General features: G+C 44.7%; 1 protein-coding gene across 1 annotated transcript in view; it reads right to left on the bottom strand.

Annotated features, from left to right (window-relative positions):
* malrd1 (MAM and LDL receptor class A domain containing 1) overlaps nucleotides 1-23,810 on the bottom strand; it is a 397,527-nt gene that overhangs the window by 349,574 nt on the left and 24,143 nt on the right. The window contains exons 4-5 of the mRNA XM_068007090.1: nucleotides 23,582-23,743; nucleotides 18,903-18,999 (exon numbers count right to left, since the gene is read on the bottom strand). Coding sequence (XP_067863191.1) covers nucleotides 18,903-18,999; nucleotides 23,582-23,743 — 259 coding nt within the window. The remainder of the gene's footprint in view (nucleotides 1-18,902; nucleotides 19,000-23,581; nucleotides 23,744-23,810) is intronic.

Below are 23,810 nucleotides of genomic sequence, written 5' to 3'. Positions count from 1 at the left end.
CTGTTCCCCTTAATATCTTATAAACTTCGATCAGATCACCCCTTAACCTTCGAAACTCTAGAGAATACAACCCCAATTTGTGCAATCTCTCCTCGTAACTTAACCCTTGAAGTCCGGGTATCATTCTAGTAAACCTACGCTGCACTCCCTCCAAGGCCAATATGTCCTTCCGAAGGTGCGGTGCCCAGAACTGCTCACAGTACTCCAGGTGCGGTCTAACCAGGGTTTTGTATAGCTGCAGCATAACTTCTGCCCCCTTGTACTCCAGTCCTCTTGATATAAAGGCCAGCATTCCATTAGCCTTATTGATTATTTTCTGCACCTGTTCATGACACTTCAATGATCTATGTACCTGAACCCCTAAGTCCCTTTGGACATCCACTATTTTTAACTTTTCACCATTTAGAAAGTACCCTGTTCTATCCTTTTTTGATCCAAAGTGGATGACCTCACATTTGTCGACATTGAATTCCATTTGCCACAGTTTTGCCCATTCACCTAATCTATCAATATCCCTTTGTAGTTTTATGTTTTCATCTACACTGCTTACAATGCCACCAATCTTTTGTGTCATCGGCAAACTTAGATATGACACTTTCTATGCCTTCATCTAAGTCGTTAATAAATATTGTGAATAATTGAGGCCCCAAGACAGATCCCTGCGGGACTCCACTAGTCACATCCTGCCAATGTGAGTACCTTCCCATTATCCCTACTCTCTGTCGCCTTTCGCTCAGCCAACTTCCTAACCAAGTCCGCACTTTTCCCTCGATTCCATGGGCTTCTATCTTAGCTAACAGTCTCTTATGTGGGACCTTATCAAATGCCTTCTGGAAGTCCATATAAATAACATCCATTGACATTCCCCTGTCCACTACTTTAGTCACCTCTTCAAAAAATTCAATCAGGTTTGTCAGGCACGACCTACCTTTCACAAATCCATGCTGGCTCTCTCTGATTCACTGAAAATTCTCGAGGTGTTCAGTCACTCTATCCTTAATTATAGACTACAACATTTTCCCCACAACAGATGTTAGGCTAACTGGTCTATAATTCCCCGGTTTCCCTCTCGCTCCTTTCTTAAAAAGCGGTGTGACATGTGCAATTTTCCAATCTAGAGGGACAGTTCCTGAATCTGGAGAATTTTGAAAGATTATAGTTAGGGCTTCTGCAATGTGCTCACCTACTTCCTTTAAAACCCTGGGATGGAAACCATCTGGTCCTGGGGATTTGTCACTCTTTAGTGCTATTATTTTCTTCATTACTGTTGCTTTACTTATGTTAATTTTATTAAGACCCTGTCTCCGATTCAATATTAGTTTTCTTGGGATTTCTGGCTTGCTATCCTCTTTTTCTACTGTAAATACTGACGCAAAGTAATTATTCAACATGTCTGCCATTTCCCCATTGTCAATGACAATATCCCCACTTTCAGTTTTTAAGGGGCCAACACTGCTCCTGACCACCCTCTTTTTATAATATAACCATAAAAGTTCTTCGTATTGGTTTTGATATCCCTTGCGAGTTTCTTTTCATACTCTCTTTTTGTAGCTCTTACTATCTGTTTTGTGACCCATTCGCCTGGATCTGTGCCATTTTTTGCCTTTTTGTATGCCCTTTCCTTATGTCTTATACTGTCCCTTACCTCTTCAGTTGTCCATGGCTGTTTTTTTTGGCAAGTAGAGTTCTTGCCCCTCAGGGGTATAAATTCTTACTGCCAGTTTCTAACCAATTGATTGTTTTTATTCACTTAAATTATTTAATTCGCATTTGTTTCCTGCTTAATACCAAATGACTTGTTAATGTGCATTTATGTTTTTGTCATGCTGCTGGTAAATTCTCAACACACTTTACCAGCCGGCTCACTCCATGCAGAAGTCGGACGATTTTCTGCCGTACAAAACCGGCAAGCTGCAGTGAAGTGGCTCGTTGGTAAAATACTAAACGAGGCCCACGCCTGAAAATGGGGGAAGTCAAAAATCCCCCATGTTTGTTATTTTTCAAATAAATTCGGGACCATGGAATACCGCACAATGATCTGGATAATGGCCACAAATGTGCATGATGATGTTTTTGTGGTCAGTGCAAACCCTTTCTGGTCAAGAAGGCCATGGGGTTGATATGAGGAGTCTAATACCCACATGAGTGCCATGTAAAATACATTTTACTCAAGGGAATCTTGCTACCCAGGGAAAGCTATATATCCTGAACAGCCGATACCTTTTTTCCACTGGAAACATCTTGAAGGTGACTCTGCTTGCCAACAAAGCAGTTGTCATTTGCTTGATTCATATGTGCACTGCCTGATCTATCAGATTTTGCCTGGATGGCTTAGAAGGATCCAGTAGCATGAGAGCTTAATGCTGTGGGAACCTTCACTTCTACAGGGAGAGCTGTAAGATCCAAGATGTTATATGCAGATCACTGGGCAGGGGATGGGACAAATTTGTGGCAGTCTCTCGTGAAGCAGAGTTGGCAAAGACAGCAATCCTTTGTCAATGTCCAGGTATATGTGGAGGGCTCTGCAAATACAGATCCAAGAGTAGTGATGGGTAAGGCCAAAATACCTCTGAAGTCATTGTTCGATCGTCATAAGAACATAAGAAATAGCAGGAGTAGGCCATATGGCCCCTCAAGCCTGCTCCGCCATTCAATAAGATCATGGCTGACCTTCTACCTCAATTCCATTTTCCAGCCCTATCCCCATATCCCTTAATCAAAAGCAAAATACTGCAGATACTGGAAATCTGAAATAAAAACAGAAAATGCTGGAAATGCTCAAAAAGCCAGGCAGCATCTGTGGAGAAAGAAACAGAGTTAACGACAGAATGACGAAAGGTCATCTAGCTGAAATGTTAACTCTGTTTCTTACTACAGATTCTGCCCGACTTGCTGAGTATTTCCAGCATTTTCTGTTTTTACCCCATATCCCTTGATTCCCTCAGTGTCCAAAAATCTATCAACCTCAGTCTTGAATATATTCAATGACTGAGCATCCACAGCCCTCTGGGTTAGAGAATTCCAAAGATTTACAACCCTCTGAGTGAAGAAATTTTTCCTAATCTTGGTCCTAAATGGCTGACCCCTTATCTTGAGACTCTGACTCCTAGTTCTAGACTCTCCAGCCAGGGGAAACAGCCTCTCCGCAGCTACCCTGTCAAGCCCTCTTAGAATTTTATGCGTTTCAATGAGATCACCTCCCATTCTTTTAAACTCCAGAGAATACGGGCCTATTCTACTCAATCTCTCCTCATAGGACAACCCCCTCATCCCAAGAAACAATCTAGTGAACCATTGTTTGTAAACCCTCTAGGGGAAGTATATCCTTCCTTAGGTAAGGAGACCAAAACTGTACACAGTGCTCCAGGTGTGGTCTCACCAGAGCCCTGTATAATTGCAGCAAGACTTCCTTACTCTTATACCCCAACCCCTTGCAATAAAGGCTAACATATCATTTGCTTTCCTAATTGCATGCTGTACCTGCATGTTAACTTTTTGTGATTCGTGTACATGGACACCCAAATCCCTTTGACTGCCAACATTTCCGAGTCTATCAACTTTTAAAAAAAATTCTGCTTTTCTATTCTTCCTACCAAAGTGGATATTTTCACATTTCCCCACAATATACTCCATCTGCCACCTTCTCGCCCACTCCCTTTCCAGCCTCTTTGCATCCTCCTCATAGCTTACTTTCCCACCTGGCTTTGTATCATCAACAAACTTGGATGCATTAAACTTGGTTTCCGCATCTAAGTCATTGATAAATATTGTAAACAGCTGAGGCCCAAGCACTGATCCTTGCGGCACCCCACTAGTTACAACCTGCCAACCCAAAAATGACCTGTTTAATTCTAGGCCTCCATTTTAGCACCCGCTATAGGGTGTGTTCCTGGCGGAGGGGCTCCGAAAATCGGGGAATCCCGGAGCGGGTCGGGAGCCCGGCTCCAACCTGCCCACTTCCGGGTTCCCCACAGACGTGCCGACGTGCGCGTGCAGCCCCCGCATGTGGGACTCCTGCAGGCAATTAAAGCCAGCGAGGTGCCACTTGAGATTATTTACCTAGGTATTTCAGGTCATTAACAGACCTGATTAAGGGAATATGTCAGGAGGGGTGGGATTTTAGAAACAACTGGGACTGTTTCCCATACTGGGGGAAACACTCCCAGCTGAAATGGACGTGTTGTAGCTGTCAGCCTGTGGCAGCTGCAAAGGTCCATTTGACAGGTGGGGGAGGGAGACCCTCACTCATTGCAGGAGGCCACTCTGTCACTTGGGACAAAGTTTGGCCTCCACCACCCTCCTCCTGACAATCAAATTCACCAACTTGCACACTTACCCCGGGGTCCAGAGACATGTACCTACCTTGCGGACCCCCTCAGATGTACATCTTCCAGATGGGGGCCACCGTAGCTGGAGTCATGACCTCCTCAGAGGGCGAACAGCATCACCAGCCTCGCCGGCCAAGCCGTCCACCTCTGACACGTGGAGCTCCACAACACAGTGCTGTGACACATCCACCTGCACAGCAGGAGGGAGGGCAACGGCAGAGAGAGATGCATCGCAGGGGGCACTACCCTCGCCACAGGGTCCACAGACCGAGGCTCAGCTTCCTGGACCTCTCTGAGCAGCAGTGCACACGGAGGCTCAGAGTCACTCGACATGTAGTCGTGGACATCTGCAGCCTCATTCATGCCGAGCTGCTCCCGGCTGGCCCGAGCACCATCTTCTTACCTGTCGCTGTCAACGTCACCACTGCCCTCAACAACTTCTCCTCCGCATCCTTCCAGGGTGCCACCGGGGACATCGCCGACGTCTCTCAGCCGTCTGCACAAAAGAGCCCTGCAAATACACCTACACCCACTCTGCAGTGACACAATGGGTGGCATCAGTTGTGGGTCTTCATTGTGATCCTCGGGAACGGGCATTATTGCACAAACCAGACAAGATTCGCAAAGATGTGGCAGTAGTGGTGCCAATATAATATGTGATGTGAGTTGGTCAGAAATTAAATAGAAGTAAAAACCATGACAAACCCTCAAACACCCTTGTGCATCCCCTTCATGCTCACAACACGTTTGCCTTACGCTTCCTACTGCACATATGTGATGCATGCCCTATGGCTGCAGCACAGGTAGTGGCAGGTTGAGTGAGGCTGACCGTGAAAGAGATGCATGAGAGGGTGAGTATGAGATAGAGCCATGAGATTTTATGAGGATTGGGTTGAGTGGTAGTGGCGGGATGAGTACTGGCGAGGTGAGTAAGTGCAGGTAAGATGAGGATGAGCTTTGAGTGGGTATGAGGGGTGATGTGACAGAGTAGTGTTGGCAGTGCAGAAGGAGATGTGGGGTGGGGGCAGTGATGTGGCAGACGGAGTGTAGGGGAATGAGTAAGTGTACTCACTTTGGCTGACCTACTTAGGTCATTGCAGCGCCTCCTGCACTGTATGCAGGTGGGCGATATGTTGGTGGTGCAGGTGACCTCCTCTGCCACCTCGAGCCAGGCCTTCCTGGTGGCAGAGGCAGGCCGCTTCCTCCCGCCCTCCGGGGGGAAGATCTCTGTCCTCCCCCTCCTCCTCATCCCATCTAATGATACCTGGAGTGAGGCATCATTAAACTGGGAGCAGCCTTCCCCCTGGGCTGCTCCATGCTGTAATTTTTCCTATTTCTTGCAGCATCTGTCAGTGGAGGACTGCCCCTTTAAATGGAGCTCCTCCAGCTGACAGAGCTTACTGCGCATGCGCAGCCCGCCCGATGCGCAGATCAGCAGTGGGGAACCCGGAAGACCAGGTAAGTGGATCCAATTAGGCTGCGATCGCGCGGGGGGCAGACTGATTTCGCCGGGCGCGTTACCCGCCCGCCCAATAGACCCCCCACCACAAACCCGCAGCCCTGGTAACATTGAGCCCTTACTCTCTGTTTTCTGTCCGTTAATCAATCCTCTATCCATGCTAATATATTACCCCCAAACCCATGAGCCCTAATCTTGTGTAACAACCTCTTGTGTGGCACCTTATCGAATACCATTTAAAAATCCAAATATACTACATCCACTGGTTCCCTCCCATCTACCCTGCTAGTTACACACTCAATAAACTCTAATAGATCTGTCAAACATGGTTTCCCTTTCATAAAACCGTACTGACTCTACCTAATCATATTATGATTTTCTAAGTGCTCTGTTACTACGTCCTTAATAATAGATTCTAGCATTTTCCCTACGACTGATGTCAGGCTAACTGGCCTGTTGTTCTCTGTTTTCTCTGTTCCTCCCTTCTTGAATATTGGAGTTACATTTGCTACCTTCAAATCCATGGGGACCGTTCTAGAATCTAGGGAATTCTGGAAGATCAAAACCAATACAACCAATAACTCTGCAGCCACCTCTTTTAAAATCCTAGGATATAAGCCAACAGGTCCAGGGGATTTGTCGGCTTTTAGTCCCATTAATATATCCAGTACTTTTCCTTTACTAATCTTAATTAACTTTAAATTCCTCACTCTCATTAGACCTTGGTTCCCCACTAATGTTTTTTGTGTCTTCGACTGTGAAGACAGATACAAAATATTTGTTTAACGTCTCTGCCATTTCCTTATTCCCCATTATAATGTCTCCTGTCTCTGTCTCTAAGGGACCCACGTTTCACGTTTAGTTTCGCTAATCTCTTCCTTTTTACATACTTGTAGAAGCTCTTACAATCTGTTTTTGTATTTCTTGCTAGTTTACTCTCATATTCAATTTTCTCCCTCTTTATCAATTTCTTGGTCATCTTTTACTGATTTCTAAAACCCTCCCAATCCTCAGGCTTACGCATCTTTTTGGCAACATTGTAAGCCTCTTCTTTTAATCTAATATTATCCTTAATTTCTCTCGTTAGCCACAGTTGGATCGCTTTTCCTGTGGAGTTTTTAATCCTCAAAGGAATGTATATTCGTTGTGAACTATGAATTATTTCTTTAAATGTTCACCATTGCTTATCTACCATCATAACTTTTAATTTAATTTCCCAATCTACCTTAGTCAACTTGCCCCTCATCCCTATGTAATTGGCTTTGTTTAAACTTAAGACCCAAATTTCGGACTTAACTACATCACTCTCAAATTCAATATGAAATTCTATCATATCATGATCACTCCACCCCAGAGGATCCTTTATTATAAGATTACTAATTAATCTTGTCTCATTACACAATAATAGATCTAAAATAGCCTGATCCCTAATTGGTTCCTCAACATCTTGTTCCAAAAATCTGTCTTGAATGTATTTAATGAACTTGTCCTTCAATCTCCTTTTGCCAATTTGATTTGCCCAGTCTAAATGAAGATTAAAGTCCCCCACGATTATTGCATTACCCTTGTTACATGCTCTTCTAATTTCCTGATTTATATTCTGTCCAACACTATAACTATTGTTGGATGACCTGTAAACTACTCCCACCAGTGTTTTCTGCCCCTTGTTATTTCTTAGCTCCACCCAGACTGATTCTACATCCTGATTTTCTGAGTTAAGATCCTTTCTCACGACTGCCTTTATCTCATCCTTTATTATCAGGGCTACCCCCCACCCCTTCCATTTTGCCTATCTTTTCTAAAAGTCCAGTACCCTGGAATATTTGGTTCCCAACCTTGGTCACCCTGCAACCATGTCTCAGTAATGGCTACTAGAACAAATCCGTCTATGTCTATTTGTGCCATTAATTCATCTACCTTGTTACGAATCCTTCGTGCATTCAGATATAGAGCCTTTAATTTTAACTTTTTACTATTTTTCCCTGATATGACTGTAGTCTCTAATGCCCTATTACCTTTGTTAAACTCTCTGACACACTCTGCTTTTTTTTTACCCAAATCGCTACACTGCTCTACAGCCTTGACTTTTCTCTTTAGACTTATAAATTTACCCTTACCTGAACCCTTCCCTCCGCCTCTTATTAGTTTAAAGGCTTATCCACTGCCTGAGTTATTTGCCAGGACACTGGTCTCAGCCCGGTTTAAGTGGAGCCCGTCCCAATGGAACAGCTCCCTCTTTCCCCAGTACTGGTGCCAGTGCCCCTTGAATTGAAAGCCCTGCTTCCCACATCACTCTTTCAGCCACGCAGTTAACCATCTAATCCATTTGTCCCGATGTCAATTTGAGCGTGGTTCAGATGGTAATCCAAATTTTTAATTTGGTCCCTAGCTCCTCAAGCTCCCTCAGCAGAACCTCATTTCTAGTTCTACCTATGTCATTGGTTCCTACGTGGACCACGACAACTGGATCCTCCCCCTCCTGCTTCAAGTTCTTCTCCAGTGCAAGGCGATGTCCTTAACCCTGGCACAGGCAGGCAACACAGCCTTCGGGACTTCTGGTCGCAACTGCAGAGAACAGTATCTATCCCCCTAACTGTACTATCCCCTAACACTACCACATTTCTTTTCGCTCCCCCCACTTGAATGGCCTCCTATATCACGGTGCCATGATCAATTTGCCCATCCACCCTGCAGTCTTTGTTCTCATCCATACAGGGAGCAAGTAGCTTGTACTTGTTGAACAAGGGCAAAGGCTGAGGCTCCTCCACCAATGCATCTGGGGTCCCCCTACCTGTCTAACTCGCAGTCACATCCTCCTGTCTCTGACCACTGATCAAATCTAAACCATTACCTAAGGGGTGTGACTATCTTCTAGGTCAAAATGTCCAAGTAACTCCCCCCCCTCCCCGATGCATCACAACGTCTGCAACCCGGACTCCATAGAATCATAGAATCATAGAAGTTTACAACATGGAAACAGGCCCTTCGGCCCAACATGTCCATGTCGCCCAGTTTATACCACTAAGCTAGTCCCAATTGCCTGCACTTGGCCCCTATCCCTCTATACCCATCTTACCCATGTAACTGTCCAAAGGCTTTTTAAAAGACAAAATTGTACCCGCCTCGACTACTGCCTCTGGCAGCTCGTTCCAGACACTCACCACCCTTTGAGTGAAAAAATTGCCCCTCTGGACCCTTTTGTATCTCTCCCCTCTCACCTTAAATCTATGTCCCCTCGTTATAGACTCCCCTACCTTTGGGAAAAGATTTTGACTATCTACCTTATCTATGCCCCTCATTATTTTATAGACTTCTATAAGATCACCCCTAAACCTCCTACTCTCCAGGGAAAAAAGTCTCAGCCTATCCAACCTCTCCCTATAAGTCAAACCATCAAGTCCCGGTAGCATCCTAGTAAATCTTTTCTGCACTCTTTCTAGTTTAATAATATCCTTTCTGTAATAGGGTGACCAGAACTGTACACAGTATTCCAAGTGTGGCCTTACTAATGTCTTGTACAACTTCAACAAGACATCCCAACTCCTGTATTCAATGTTCTGACCAATGAAACCAAGCATGCTGAATGCCTTCTTCACCACCCTATCCACCTGTGACTCCACTTTCAAGGAGCTATGAACCTGTACTCCAGCTCAACAACTCTGAGCCAAAGTTCCTCGAGTTGCAGATGCTTACTGCAGATGTGGTTGCCTGGGATCACGCTGTTCTCCACAAACTCCCACATGCTTCAATTATGGCACATCTATCTAACCTTGTTTTATTTATTTACTTAATTAATGATTTTATGTAATTAATTGACTTGGTTTAATTTTAGTTATTTTTTAAACTAATTAATGTATCTAGTTTAAGTTATTAATTTAGTAAAGTATTAGCAAGTTATAGGTTCCTAATTCCTAGTTTAAACCATGAACTCCTCCTCATGAACTCCTCCTCCTCATCAGTTATGTATGTGTTTGGAACTTCCAAAGGAATGCCAATACACAGCTCTCTATAAGTTACAATGTCAAAACCAGCATCAACCAAGAGTAATGAAGCAAAATATTAGTGGGGAAAAAATTAAGAGTGCAATAATGGAGACCTGCTCAGCAAAAGCAACAAAGAAAAGGTGCTACATTTTTTTTATATTCGTTCATGGACGTGGGCTTCGCTGGCAAGGCCAGCATTTATTGCCCATCCCTAATTGCCCTTGAGAAGGTGGTGGTGAGCCACCTACATGCAGCAAAAACATTATTTTTTAAAAAAAGTCATGATAAACACACTTTCTGTTATTTGCTTTGGCTGACAGATCCCAGGAATCTCCTTTTCATGGGCAAGACACTCACTGTGTACATTTCCTCATCTGAAAATGTAAAACATGCAGTGGGAGCCTCTACCATGGTATTTACATGGTAAAATAAACCCCACATGCTGAAAGCACTCCCTCACAATTTGCCCCCAAATTGACTTTGGAATATTAGGTGCCCCACATATCAGTTGAACAATCTCAGATGCCCAATTTTCCAATCTGCGCCTATTGCCTTTAAGAGCCTTGCATCACCAGCAGGACATGCAAAATCAGGGCTTTCGATTGAAAATAAATTTGTTAAACAGTAAAAATGCATTGCAAAATCCTATTCATGGCAGTTAAAAAACCATAAAGATTTCACAGAATGGAGCTGATCTTAGTTTGGATTTGAATGTTTCCTGACCTGAATGACAGCGGTACCTTGGGAAGATTGATTCTATTTGCTGGAGAAAAGATTAATTATAAACAGAATTTAATCTGAACATATCTCTCAAGGTTTTTACTACAGTCTTCCATTTTTATCGGACCTGTGAGGTGATGATGAATGCAATGCTTCCACAGATGCAGTCAATCCCCGAGTCTAATCAATCCCAGCCCCCAAAGATTCATCACCTTTTTATTCCCAGGGACAGGTCAGGGAGGACAAAAAGCTGACTGAATCGAGAGGTTGGATGAGTTGTCAGATGGATTGCAGTCATATAGATAAACCTCCCAATGGCAAAATCTTATTAAAAGGGTGAGTTTTGGTTTCTCTTCAGTCATCCCTATTTAAGGATGGCAAGATTCAATTTTTTTCTTTCAGTTTTATTCATTCCCTTCACTTGTTTAGTTTCTCTTTTCCTTTCTCTCCCATGGTACTTTCATTATTAATGCCCATACTGCATGGAAACTGCATTACACTTGTACAATTAGACACTGAGGTAACTTTTCCAGCTTCTCTCACTTACAGCATAAGAGTGATGAGAGCAGTTTGTGCATTGTCACTAGTTTACTAGTTATCCATGTGCAAAATGACATGTTGACAGTTATGCTAGGTATTAAATTCCTTAAGAGCATGATTTGGACTCTAGGGCCCCGATATTACAAGGGAGGCGGGTTGGCAGCAGGGGGGTGGACTGGGTGCGTGGGTAACCCGCCCAGTAAAATCGGTGCGTTCCCCATGTGATCGCGGGTAAATTGAAGCCACTTACCTTGGCTTCAGGGTTTCCTGCGCAGCGGGCGGACTGCGCACCCGCACCACAGGCTATCAGCTGGAGGAGTCCTAATTAAAGGGGCAGTCCTCCAATGCTGCTCCTGCAGCAAACAACCAAAAGAGCAGGATGGAGCAGCCCAGGCAAAAGGCTGCTCCCAGTTTTAATGCCTCACTCTAGGTGTTACTGGATGGGGTGATTTTATTTGAAATTTACAAGCTTTCGGAGGCTTCCTCCTTCCTCAGGTAAATGTCAGGAACTCCTTGAAGCCTACGCATTTATAAATCACAGAACAATACATGGTGATTACAGATAGTCTTTGCAACTGCCCGTTGCCACAGCGAAAAATCGCATAGACCTCCTCAGAAGACTAACACGGGACGCAACCAACAGAGCACCCTTCGTCGTCCAGTACTTCCCCGGAGCGGAGAAACTACACCATGTTCTCCGCAGCCTTCAACATGTCATCAATGACGACGAACACCTCGCTATGGCCATCCCCACACCTCCACTACTCGCCTTTAAACAGCCACCCAACCTCAAACAGACCATCGTTCGCAGCAAATTACCCAGCTTTCAGGAGAACAGCGTCCACGACACGACACAACCCTGCCACGGTAACCTCTGCAAGACATGCCAGATCATCGACACAGATACTACCATCACACGAGAGGACACCACCCACCAGGTGCATGGTTCATACTCCTGTGACTCGGCCAACATTGTCCACCTCATACGTTGCAGGAAAGGATGCCCCAGAGCATGGTACATTGGCGAGACCATGCAGACGCTGCGACAACGGATGAACGGACACCGCGCAACAATCGCCAGACAGGAGGGTTCCCTCCCAGTCGGGGAACACTTCAGCAGTCAGGGACATTCAGCCACCGACCTTCGGGTAAGCGTACTCCAAGGCGGCCTTCGAGACACACGACAACGCAAAATCGTCGAGCAGAAATTGATAGCCAAGTTCCGCACCCATGAGGACGGCCTCAACCGGGATCTTGGGTTCATGTCACGCTACACGTAACCCCACCAGCGAACAAAAGCTATCTGTTTTTAATATAACGGGTCATTTGCTGGCTTTCTCTGCCTTCCGGATGTTTCTGCCTCTCTCTCTCTGTTTTTATTTCTGTTTGGTTTTTTTTGTTGACTGTATATTCGGGGGCTTTGTAGGTAACACCTCTCTGTCTGAACACTGTGATTGCCTTGGCAACGGGCAGTTGCAAAGACTATCTGTAATCACCATGTATTGTTCTGTGATTTATAAATGCGTAGGCTTCGAGGAGTTCCTGACATTTACCTGAGGAAGGAGGAAGCCTCCGAAAGCTTGTAAATTTCAAATAAAATCATTGGACTATAACTTGGTGTTGTAAAATTGTTTATAATTTTCAACCCCAGTCCATCACCGGAATCTCCACATCATGGATGGGGTGAGGAGGAGGAGAGAGATATTCTACCTGGCGGACGGGAGGAAGTGGCCTGCCTCTGCCACCAAGAAGGCGTGGCTCGAGGTGGCAGAGGAGGTCAGCAGCAGCAGCAATGTATCCCGCACCTGGATCCAATGCAGGAAGCGCTTCAATGACCTAAGTAGGTCAGCCAAAGTGAGTACACTTACTCATTCTCCTACACTCCGTCTTCCACATCACCGCCCCCACCCCACAACTCCTTCTGCACTGCCAACACTACTCTATCACACCACTCCTCACACCCACTCAAAGCTCATCCTCAACTTACCTGCACTTACTCACCTCCCCCGTACTCATCCCACCACTACCACTCAACCCAATCCTCATACAATGTCATGGCACAGTCTCATACTCACCCTCTGTGCATCTCTTTCACGATCAGCCTCACCCAAACCAATGCATTCAGCGGTTGGCCACGTCACCATCCCTCACTCACGCCTCTCTACTTTCTCCCCTTATAGGAGGAGAGAGCCCAGAATGCACGTGAGAGGGCGAAGACTGGAGGGGGGTCCGCAACATCAGGTCGTCCTCACGGACGCAGAGCAGGAGGCTCTTGAATTGAGCCGCACCCTCGAGTGCCTGTCCGTCAGGGACGCCGAGACTGCCACCCGACAAATGGCTGGTGACAGAACTTTAACATTCAGCACTCACAATAGCAAATGATGTCAACATGCCTTGTCATCTTCAGCACCTCAAACTTCTGATATCATGCATAATATTGCCTTCTGTTCTCTTACAGGGCCTTCAGCGACTGCCGTGACGGGGGAGGGTGATTCCTCAGAGGACCTGCCGGCCTCTGAGGGGGCACCATCACTTCTGAGCGAGCCATCCACCAGTGCAGATACACACACCTCCACACCTCGGTGGGTCTCCGTCGTCACTTAGTTGGGGTTGCACGTGAGCACAAGCAGACACTGGTGGCAGGGGCAGCTGTGGAGAGTCCGCGTCGGTGAGAGCACTCCTCTCCAGGCTCTGCTCAGCTGGACGCAGATGCTGAACCCTGGGGGCCATCCATGAAAAGGAAAATGATCGAGGGGCAGCAGCACATTTGCGAGGTGCTGGTACAGGTGCAACGCGCACTCTCCACAATCACGCAGAGGATGGAGGAGTCCAACTCCTGCATGAGTGGAATACTGTCACAGGGACGTGAGGGCATCTCTGAGATAGTGTCGCGGGTAAGTGCGGGAATGTCTGCGATGGAGGGAAGGCTAGCCTCCATCGAGCTTCAAGCGCGGCTCAATGATGAGGCCATTGGTGCCCTGACAACGGCTGTTCGGACTCAGGGTGAGCAATTTTCTGCCGCCTTAAAAGGGGAGGCAGATACACTAGCACTGGCCTTATAAGGCTTCACACATGTCCTCCAAACTGTCATCCAGCAGAGTGGTAGGAGTGATGTGGGCCTGGCCCAGGGGAGGGATGATGGTGAAAGGGGACATGAAAGTGGGGACGCCACTCAAAGCGCTTCCACGTCTCACCCGTTGCCCCCCTCTCAACCAGTACCCACAATGCTGCCTCCCCTCCAGGTGGTCGAGTCTGCCCCTGCACAGGCGCAAGTGGAGCAGTCTTTGGAGGGGCCCTCACGGGCACCGAAACCCAGAGGGTGTCGGCCCAAAGCATCTAATCGGTCAGGGCATGAACAAGAGCAACCTGCCACTACCTCTGCTGCAGCCACATGGAAAGCACGACGTAGGAGTAGCCGGCAGCGTAAGGCAAAGGTTTTGTGAGCACAAAGGGATACACATGGGTGTTTAATGGTTTGTCATGATTTTTATTTATATTTGATTTTTTTTCCACTCACAATAAATATTATTATCACCACTACTGCCACGTCTTGCCCATTCTTGACTGGCTTGTGCAATAAGTCCCTTTCATGACGTTCACCATGAACACCCACACTTGATGCCACTGTAGAGTGGGTCACTCTACAGTGGGTGTAGATGTAGTTGCACGACTATTTTGTGCAGGGGGCGGCGGAGGATGCTGGTGTGGCCGCTCCTCTGTCCAGGTGTTGAGGACTGGACTCTTCATATTGTCTGATGTTAGGCGAACCATTCACATATCAGTGACTCCCTGGCCTCACGAGCCGCCAGGTGAGCCGCTGTTCTGCCCATAGGTTGTTCCTCCTCCTCGGCCCCCTCCTCCTCCTCAATATGGGTGGCAGATGTGGATGGGGCCTCCTCCAGCAGCACCCCTTCTCTGTTGTGCAGGGCACAACAGACGACTATAATGCATCCCACTCTGTCTGGCGCGTATTGAAGCACTTCCCCAGAACGATCAAGGCACCTGAAGCGCTCTCTCTGTTGTTGCCCTCCCTGCTGTTGCGCAGGTGCGTGTGGCACAGCACTGTGTTGTGGAGCTCCACGCGGCGGATGTGGACGGCGTGCCTGGCGAGGCTGGTGATGTTGCTCATCCTCGGATGAAGTGATGAATTCATCTATGGTGCCCCCCCCCCAATCCTGATGGTGTGAGTTTGAGGGGGTCCACAAAGTAGGTAAATGTGTTTGCACAGCAGAGTTTAGGGTATAAATTAATCATTTTGAGTGGAAAGACAAAGGTGTTGTAGCCAAAACTTTGTCTGAAGTGACAGAGTGCCCTGCTGCAAAAAATGACGTTTTCTTCCCACCTGTCAAAGAATCCTTTGCATCTCCCATTGGCTGCTGACTGAAACACATCTGCTCCAACAGGGAGTGTTTCCCACAGCACGGGAAACATGCTGAGGATACTTGAAAATTGCACCCCTGCCAATATCTCCTGTCAATGAGGTCTGTCAAGGACTTCAACTATCTAAATAAGTATGTGAATTATCATCCCGCCAGCTTTAATTGCAGGTGGGAGTCCTGCCTGTGGGAGCTGCGTGGCAACCCTAACGCTTCATTGGGGAACCCGGAAGTGGGCGGGTTGGAGCCGGGCTCTGGACCCACTCCAGGATTCCCCTATTTTACGAGCCCCCCTGCCCCCAATGCACCCGCTCTGCCACCCGAAAATTGGCTTCGAGAAATCACTGGCCAATTTTGGGTACTTTCCACAAGGCAGCAAAAAGGAGATGAGTTGAAGACACACACATTAATCAAGACTATCTGATATGAGTGCAGTTTACACCTGAATGGTTAGAAATGGGTTTTGGATGTTATAAATTGGATAGCCAAGTGGTGAAGAATAGAAGTGAGCCTGGTCTTCACTTGCTTCCAAGCCTTTATTCACAAAGACCCCCCCCACTTACAGACACACCACAATCCAGATAAGCTCTCTGATAAAAAGGATACAAGAGAGTCCCCAATTGACATACACCACCTGAATACAATTAACACTAATTGATATAGATCACATGCTACAATTAACATTGGACAGACTCAAATACAAGTGTGTTATTGGCACCAATTATCCAAAGTCATTATTATCATAATTAAGCATAGATCCAGGTCCAGATTTGGATGAATGCAGGAGCACACTAGTGGTGGGAATGGAATATTATGTTTAAGAGAAATTTAAAGGAATAGAGGCAATTAAAGGGGAAGATCATAATGGAGTGATGAAAACCCTGAAAGCCTGAAACATCTCAATCCATTTTCAGCCTTTGCCAAGGTTGAAAGTAGAGAGGACTAAAAAGTAATAGGCAAAAGGAAACCTAAGATGCAGGCATGTGTCTGCAGGCAAGCGACAGAGCAGACCAGTAACTGACCCTCTGTTTGATGGCTGCTGAAGTGGAGATGATGCTGCACAAGTTGCTGTGCCACTCCACAGCACCAGCCGTTAAGTCAGCATTGCAGCATGCCTGCAAGGAGGCGGTGCCAGGTTTCAGGCCATAGCTGATCATTACCATCGGAGCAGTAATTGTGTTGGAAGCAAAAGTAAAAGCAAGTTCCTGAGCAGATGGTAAGCAAGGCATTCCATGCAGAATAATGCAAATCCCATTCACATTTATGGATATATTCATCAATCCTGCCCTCCTAGTAGGACCACACTTGCAGTGAGCACGGATCGGCTGTTAATTATATCCATATGATTTATATCAATTAGTGTTAATTGTATTCAGGTGGTCATATCAATTGGGTACTCTCTTGTATCCATTTATGTGAGAGCTTATCTAGGGTATAGTGTGTGTAATGTGGATCTCTGTGAATAAAGGTTGGAGGCAACAGAAGAACAGGCTCCAGTATTCTATCCTTCACCATTGGGCTATCCAAGGCAACCATTTAGAGCCTGTAATAAATCATCTGTATTGATTGTGATGCAATGAGGCACCCTAGAGTGTCATGAACTGTAATTATGTACAATGTGTTCATTGAACTGTACTTGATGTAACCTGCAAATTGTATAATCTGTATTGTGTATGTTTGGAATGTGATATAAGGTTAAATCTCACGGGATCCAAGGTGAGGTAGCCAATTGGATACAAAATTGGATTGACGGCAGAAGACAGAGGGCGGTTGTAGAGGGTTGTTTTTCAAACTGGAGGCCTGTGACCAGCGGTGTGCCTCAGGGATCGGTGCTGGGTCCGCTGTTATTTGTTATTTATATTAATGATTTGGATGAGAATTTAGGAGGCATGGTTAGTAAGTTTGCAGATGACACCAAGATTGGTGGCATTGTGGACAGTGAAGAAGGTTATCTAGGATTGCAACGGGATCTTGATAAATTGGGCCAGTGGGCCGATGAATGGCAGATGGAGTTTAATTTAAATAAATGTGAGGTGATGCATTTTGGTAGATCGAATCGGGCCAGGACCTACTCCGTTAATGGTAGGGCGTTGGGGAGAGTTATAGAACAAAGAGATCTAGGAGTACAGGTTCATAGCTCCTTGAAAGTGGAGTCACAGGTGGATAGGGTGGTGAAGAAGGCATTCGGCATGCTTGGTTTCATTGGTCAGAACATTGAATGCAGGAGTTGGGATGTCTTGTTGAAGTTGTACAGGGCATTGGTGAGGCCACACTTGGAATACTGTGTACAGTTCTGGTCACCCTATTATAGAAAGGATATTATTAAACTAGAAAGAGTGCAGAAAAGATTTACTAGGATGCTACCGGGACTTGATGGTTTGACTTATAGGGAGAGGTTGGATAGGCTGAGACTTTTTTCCCTGGAGAGTAGGAGGTTTAGGGGTGATCTTATAGAAGTCTATAAAATAATGAGGGGCATAGATAAGGTCGATCGTCAAAATCTTTTCCCAAAGGTAGGGGAGTCTATAACGACGGGGCATAGATTTAAGGTGAGAGGGGAGAGATACAAAAGGGTCCAGAGGGGCAATTTTTTCACTCAAAGGGTGGTGAGTGTCTGGAACGAGCTGCCAGAGGCAGTAGTAGAGGCATGTACAATTTTGTCTTTTAAAAAGCCTTTGGACAGTTACATGGGTAAGATGGGTATAGAGGGATATGGGCCAAGTGCAGGCAATTGGGACTAGCTTAGTGGTATAAAATTGGTGACATGGACATGTTGGGCTGAAGGGCCTATTTCCATGTTGTAAACTTCTATGATTCTATATGACCACTTTATTGTATGTATTGCTGCAAATTTTATGAATAAAGTATATTTTTTGAAAAAAAACATTTAGAGCCTTCCCGTCATTGTATACCAAGGAGCTGCAATCAGGGAAACCCCCCTGGGCAGAATGTAAAATTCAAATTGCTGTAATGTACCTGTAATGAATATGTAATCAATAATCTGTATTGAGTATAATGCAATGAGACACCCCATAGTGTCATGAACTGTAATTATGTACAATGTGTTCGTTGAACTGTACTTGATGTAACCTGCAAATTGTATAATCTATATTGTGTATGTTTGGAATGTGATATGACAACTGTATTGTATGTTTTGCTGCAAATTTTATGAATAAAGTATATTTTTTGAAATTTTTTTTTTATTACATCGGGGATGGGCTACAACATTAACTTCGATTCTCTGACCTGTGTTCTATTTAAATAGAGCTCCCCATTGGGAGCGCAGGGTCAGTAAATTTACCCTTTAATTTGCATATATCATTGGCACCATGATCTTAATGTTTTTCTCCAAGACACAAGTTTAATATATTTGTACCTCACTTTATAAATAGTAACTATACTATAAATGTTAGAATTGGAAAAAAAACTAGCAACAGCTTTGGATTCTAAACTTCAAACATCATTTAAATGATAGTAAATATGATTATGATCTTACCTGCTGTTCGGAGACAGCCATCACTGAAGGAAATGTCATCAATAGCAAGCACTTCGCTCGGCTGACTATTGGCAAAAATGCTGCCCTGAAGTATAACCTGTGAATTTACATAGCAAATATAAAGTTAGAAACTTATACAATCTGCAAAATCAAAGACACTGCAAATGCAAAAAAAAAATACATAATCAAAGAACAGCTTTGTAAAACTGTATCAAAATTTTCAAAAGCCATGGAACAAATATTAAACTGTATTCAGGTTGAATAACTTTTGGGAATTCATACAGCTGTGCACATAGACTTTCTGATCAGGAAAAATGGGTGTCGATGTATTATGCTGGATAGTCATAGTCATAGAGGGGGAGGAATTCCTGAAATATGTTCAAGAGAAATTTCTGGAACAGTGTGTTTCCAGCCCAATCAGGAAGAAAACAGTGCTGGATCTAGTTCTGGGGAATGAAGTGGAGCAGTGATCATAATATCATTTGGTTTAGAATAATTATGGAAAAGACAAGAAACAATCAACTGAGAAAATGGTTAAGTGGAGGAAGGCAAATTTCAGTGAGTTTGCCCAGGTGGATTGGAATCAAAAATTGGTAAGCAAAACAGTAATTGAACAATGGGAGGCCTTCAAGAAGGAGTCGGTTCGGGTACAAAGTAGACACATCCCTATGAGGGGGAAAGGAAGAGCATCCAAAGCTAGAGCTCCCTGGATGACTAAAGATACAGAGATTAAAATGAAACAGAAAAAAGAGGCTTATGACGAATATGTAATACAGTAGAGAACCAGGCTGAATAGAGAAAGTACAGAGGAGATCTTAGAAAGGGTATAAAAGGGGTACAGCAAGAATATGAGAATAGATTAGTGGCTAACATAAAAAGGAACCCAAAAGTCTTTTACAAGCATATAAATCGTAAAAGGGAAGTCAAAGGAAGCGTGGGACTGGTTAGGGACAAAAAAGATGATCTTGTGGAGGCAGAGGGCATGGCCGAGGCACTAAATGAATACCTTGCATCTGTCTTCACTAGAGAAGAGGATGCTGCCATTGTAGCAGTAAAGGAGGAGGTAGCGATATTGGACAGGATAAAAATAGATAAAGAGGAGGTACCTAATAGATTGGCAGGACTCAGAGTAGAAAAGTCACCCGGTCCAGATGGGATGCATCCTCGGTTACTGAGGGAAGTAAGGGTGGAAATTACGGAGTCTCTGGCCATAAGCCAGTTCATAAAATTGTAATTAACATGAGAACTTTTGTTTAACATTTTCATTTCAAATCAAAAACCAGAGACTAGATGAGTCTGGTAAAAAGAACTCGGAAATGGTTGCATGGAATGTTTGATGTGAGTTTTACAAGTTTGAATGGATGCGTACCTTTCAAATATAATTTTTTTAACAATTAATCTCTGCTGATTCTGCAATTGAATTACAATTCCTAAAGCAACAGGTTATGAACAAGTTACAAATCAATTGACCAATCAAGGGTTTCTACTGGAATCATGACCCATGAGTTTAACATCTTATGCTATCTGAACCCTAAAATCTCTGTAACTGGAACTCACTGACTCCCATTTGCTTCAATGAATATATGCAATACAATTGTTCACATTTTTTGTTAAGAAGTGCTTGATGTAAAGAGATATTGTGAGGAAGATTTCTGTTGTTTGTTATTTATAATGAAATCATAAAAGTGTATGAAGAACACATTTACGATTTTGCTATGAATAGTGAACAGTGAAAGTCTTCCCTCCATGTTGGAGCCACTAATGCACACTTGGGTTCAAATCATTGGATAATGCAAGGTCAGCCAAGAATCATTATTTACTGGTGCCCCTCTCATGACTCGCTAAGAACACCAAGGCCATATTATCGGGTGTTAGCAACCAGTGAGGGCTGCAGGTTGCCCATTGTGGGCAGGTATAGGAGTGATTGTAGGCCATGCAGGCAGCACTAATAGGGGCAAGGGGCAGGTGGGGGTGGGGGGGCATAAGGTAGAGGTGTGAAGTTTTTAAAAAATTTAATAGCGGCCTCCCATCAGTGTCCATTCCAAGCACAATGTGGGGCAGGCACCTAATTAACACAGAACGCGGGAGCCTAATAAGCCCAGTGCACAGCTTATGCACAGGTTCCCAGCCCCCTTTGCATTCATTGCAAGCATTGGAGCACAATAGGCCCCATGGGTGTGCTTCAGTCTTCAGATTTCTGTGCCCAGTTTTCTGGGGCAGCTGCCAACGTATTATCAGCTGTATTAGTTTTGTTTAGTAGTATTTGTGATATACACAAAAGATCCAAAAAAGTGCAGGGATAATTTCCTCCAGTGACTAAAAGATTTCCTTTGGTTGATATCGCTAGCAAAATCAAAAATGGGTTCTTTTGAATTTTAATAATTTCACCAGAAAGTCTCCTCACATTTGTTTACAATGTCAAATACCCATAGCGACTGGAGGAAATCAACATGCTGATGCTATAATGCAGAGATGGTTGGGTTCTGCTGACGTTATGGAGCTTCACTAGATGTGAGCGCGGATCAGAAATTAGGCTGCAACACCATGGTCCCGACTCTACGCCCCGTGCTGGCAGCGAAGCCTCACCATTTCTGTCTTAGGCCTCCAGCATGACATAGTGAGAGTCACGGAGAATATTATTGTATTAAATAAACGCAGGATAAATGATATCTGCAGTGACTTGCAGGCCTGTAATTTAACGAAACGTCAAATAAGATCAAAACCCAGGCAAGTGAAGCTCAAGCAGATTATGTCATTACAATCCTGAGATTAAATTCCAGTTATAGCTCACCATTAGCTGTTTATTTTATAGGGAATATGCACACTTAAAAGCTGCTTTCTACCATTCTTAATATCTCTCTAGCCATGCAAAGTTAAAAGTTTAGCATCTGGTCGGGTGACATGCTCAGTAGGGTTTGGGAAAGTGTCCAATGTGTCCATAGGGTTCAAAATATGTTGATTGGCTCAAATTTCACATTCACTAAAAAGTAATTCATCCAGAAAACGTTTAAGGATTTATTTCACCGTCTCTCAAAAAAATTGCCAGCCATGAGAAAAGGATCCAATCACATGCCTGAATGTTTTTTTAAAAATTCTTTTCTTAGAAATTATGTTTAGAGCATATTAATTGATTCAGCAGATATTGGGGTACTGAAGCAACATTTCAGATACTTAGATCAGTCAGGCACCCATTACAGTAGTAACCCGACAGGGTGTAGTAGTACATAATTTAGCCATATACCACCTCCCCCACCACCCCCTCGCCTGCAACTTACCTTCCTGATGACTGCCCTGGCCCGATCTTGAAGCATCAATTCGGCGAGCTATATCAGAATGCCTGTTTCACACCCCGCAACTCGCCTGCCAAATTTAAATGAGGCCGACGCCTTAAAATCGCAAGGCCTCCTTCCCCACCAGAGTGAGAGGCCGGCCAACACTCCCCGTCATCAGTCACCCAAAAGTCAATATCGATCCCCCTTGATTTTGGAAGGTTGAAGGGTGATCTGATCGAGGTGTTTAAAATAATAAATGGATCTGATAGGGTGGATACAGAGAAACTGTTTCCTCTGGTGGGGGACTCCAGAACAAGAGGGCATAATATTACAATTTAGAGCTAGGCCATTTAGGAGTGAAATCAGGGAGCAATTTTTTTCCACAGATAGGGTTGTGGAACTCTGTCCCCAAAAAAGGCTGTGGATGTTGGGACAACTAGAGCTTTCAAGACTGAGATCGATAGATTTTTGTCAGGTAAGGGTACCAAGGGATATGGATCAAAGGCAGATAAATGGAGTTGAGAAACAGATCAGCCATGATCAATAGAATGGTGGAACAGGATCAATGGAGCTGAATGGCCTACTCCTCATTCCTATGTGCTGTCAGAATGCTTGTCCAACACCTAGTCTTGGATTAGTCACAATTACTTCCAGCTAAATATCAGAAAAAAACCAAAGCCATTGTCTTTGGCCACTGCCAAAACTCCATACCCTTACCATTGATTCCATCCTCCAGCCCCACCCATTGTCTTAGACTGAACTAGACTGTTTGCAACTTCAGTGTCTTACTCAATCCTGAGCCGAGCTTCTGACCCCATATCCCCTCCATTGCAAAGACCACCTACTTCCACCTCCATAATATCACCCATTTCCACCCTACCTTAGCCCATCTGCTGCTGATACCCTCATCCATGCCTTCATCACCTCCAGACTCGACTATTCCAAGCTTCTCCTGGACAGTCCCCATCCTCCACCCTCTATAAACTAGAGGTTATCCAAAACTCTGTTGCCCATATCCTATCCCATACCAAGTCCTACTCTCCCATTGCCCATATCCTCATTAACCTACATAGGCTCCTGATCATCCAAAAATTCAAATTTATAATTCTCATCCTCGTGTCTAAATAATTCCAAGGTCTCACCTATCCCTGGACCTAAAGTTCTCCAGGACATGAGTTTGCGGGGTCAGCGGGGAGACATCCAATCTGCATGGGGTAGATGGGCACAAGCATCATGACAGACACATCTCTGGAACCCGCCTGCCCCATCAATCCAGAAATTCCGGCATTTACCCGCTATTGTGGAAAGGGCCCAGATCCTGCCTCTCCCCGATCTCCGACCCCAGACATGACCCCCTCAGCCTCCTGTATCAGAGAAGTTTTTTTAAATGCCAGTGGAGACACATACCTGAAATTTGTTTATGCTGTTGATTGTGATAACTTGTCTGTTCCATAGATTTTCCTGTGCAACTGTCTGCTTCCAAATTTCAATTAAAGGTCCATTGTCCTGCTGGTGCAATCCGACATTAAGCATCCCACTCACTCGACCAAAATGATAATAAAACCTCATCTATCGAGAAGAAAGCAAAATTAATTTAATTTTCCACTAATTTTGAAGGAAAACAAAATCCAGTGCA

This window comes from Heptranchias perlo, chromosome 2, assembly GCF_035084215.1.
Source record: "Heptranchias perlo isolate sHepPer1 chromosome 2, sHepPer1.hap1, whole genome shotgun sequence".
Classification (NCBI taxonomy): domain Eukaryota; kingdom Metazoa; phylum Chordata; class Chondrichthyes; order Hexanchiformes; family Hexanchidae; genus Heptranchias; species Heptranchias perlo.
Note: the sequence above shows the minus strand (reverse complement) of the source record. Positions and strands in the feature narration are given on the sequence as shown.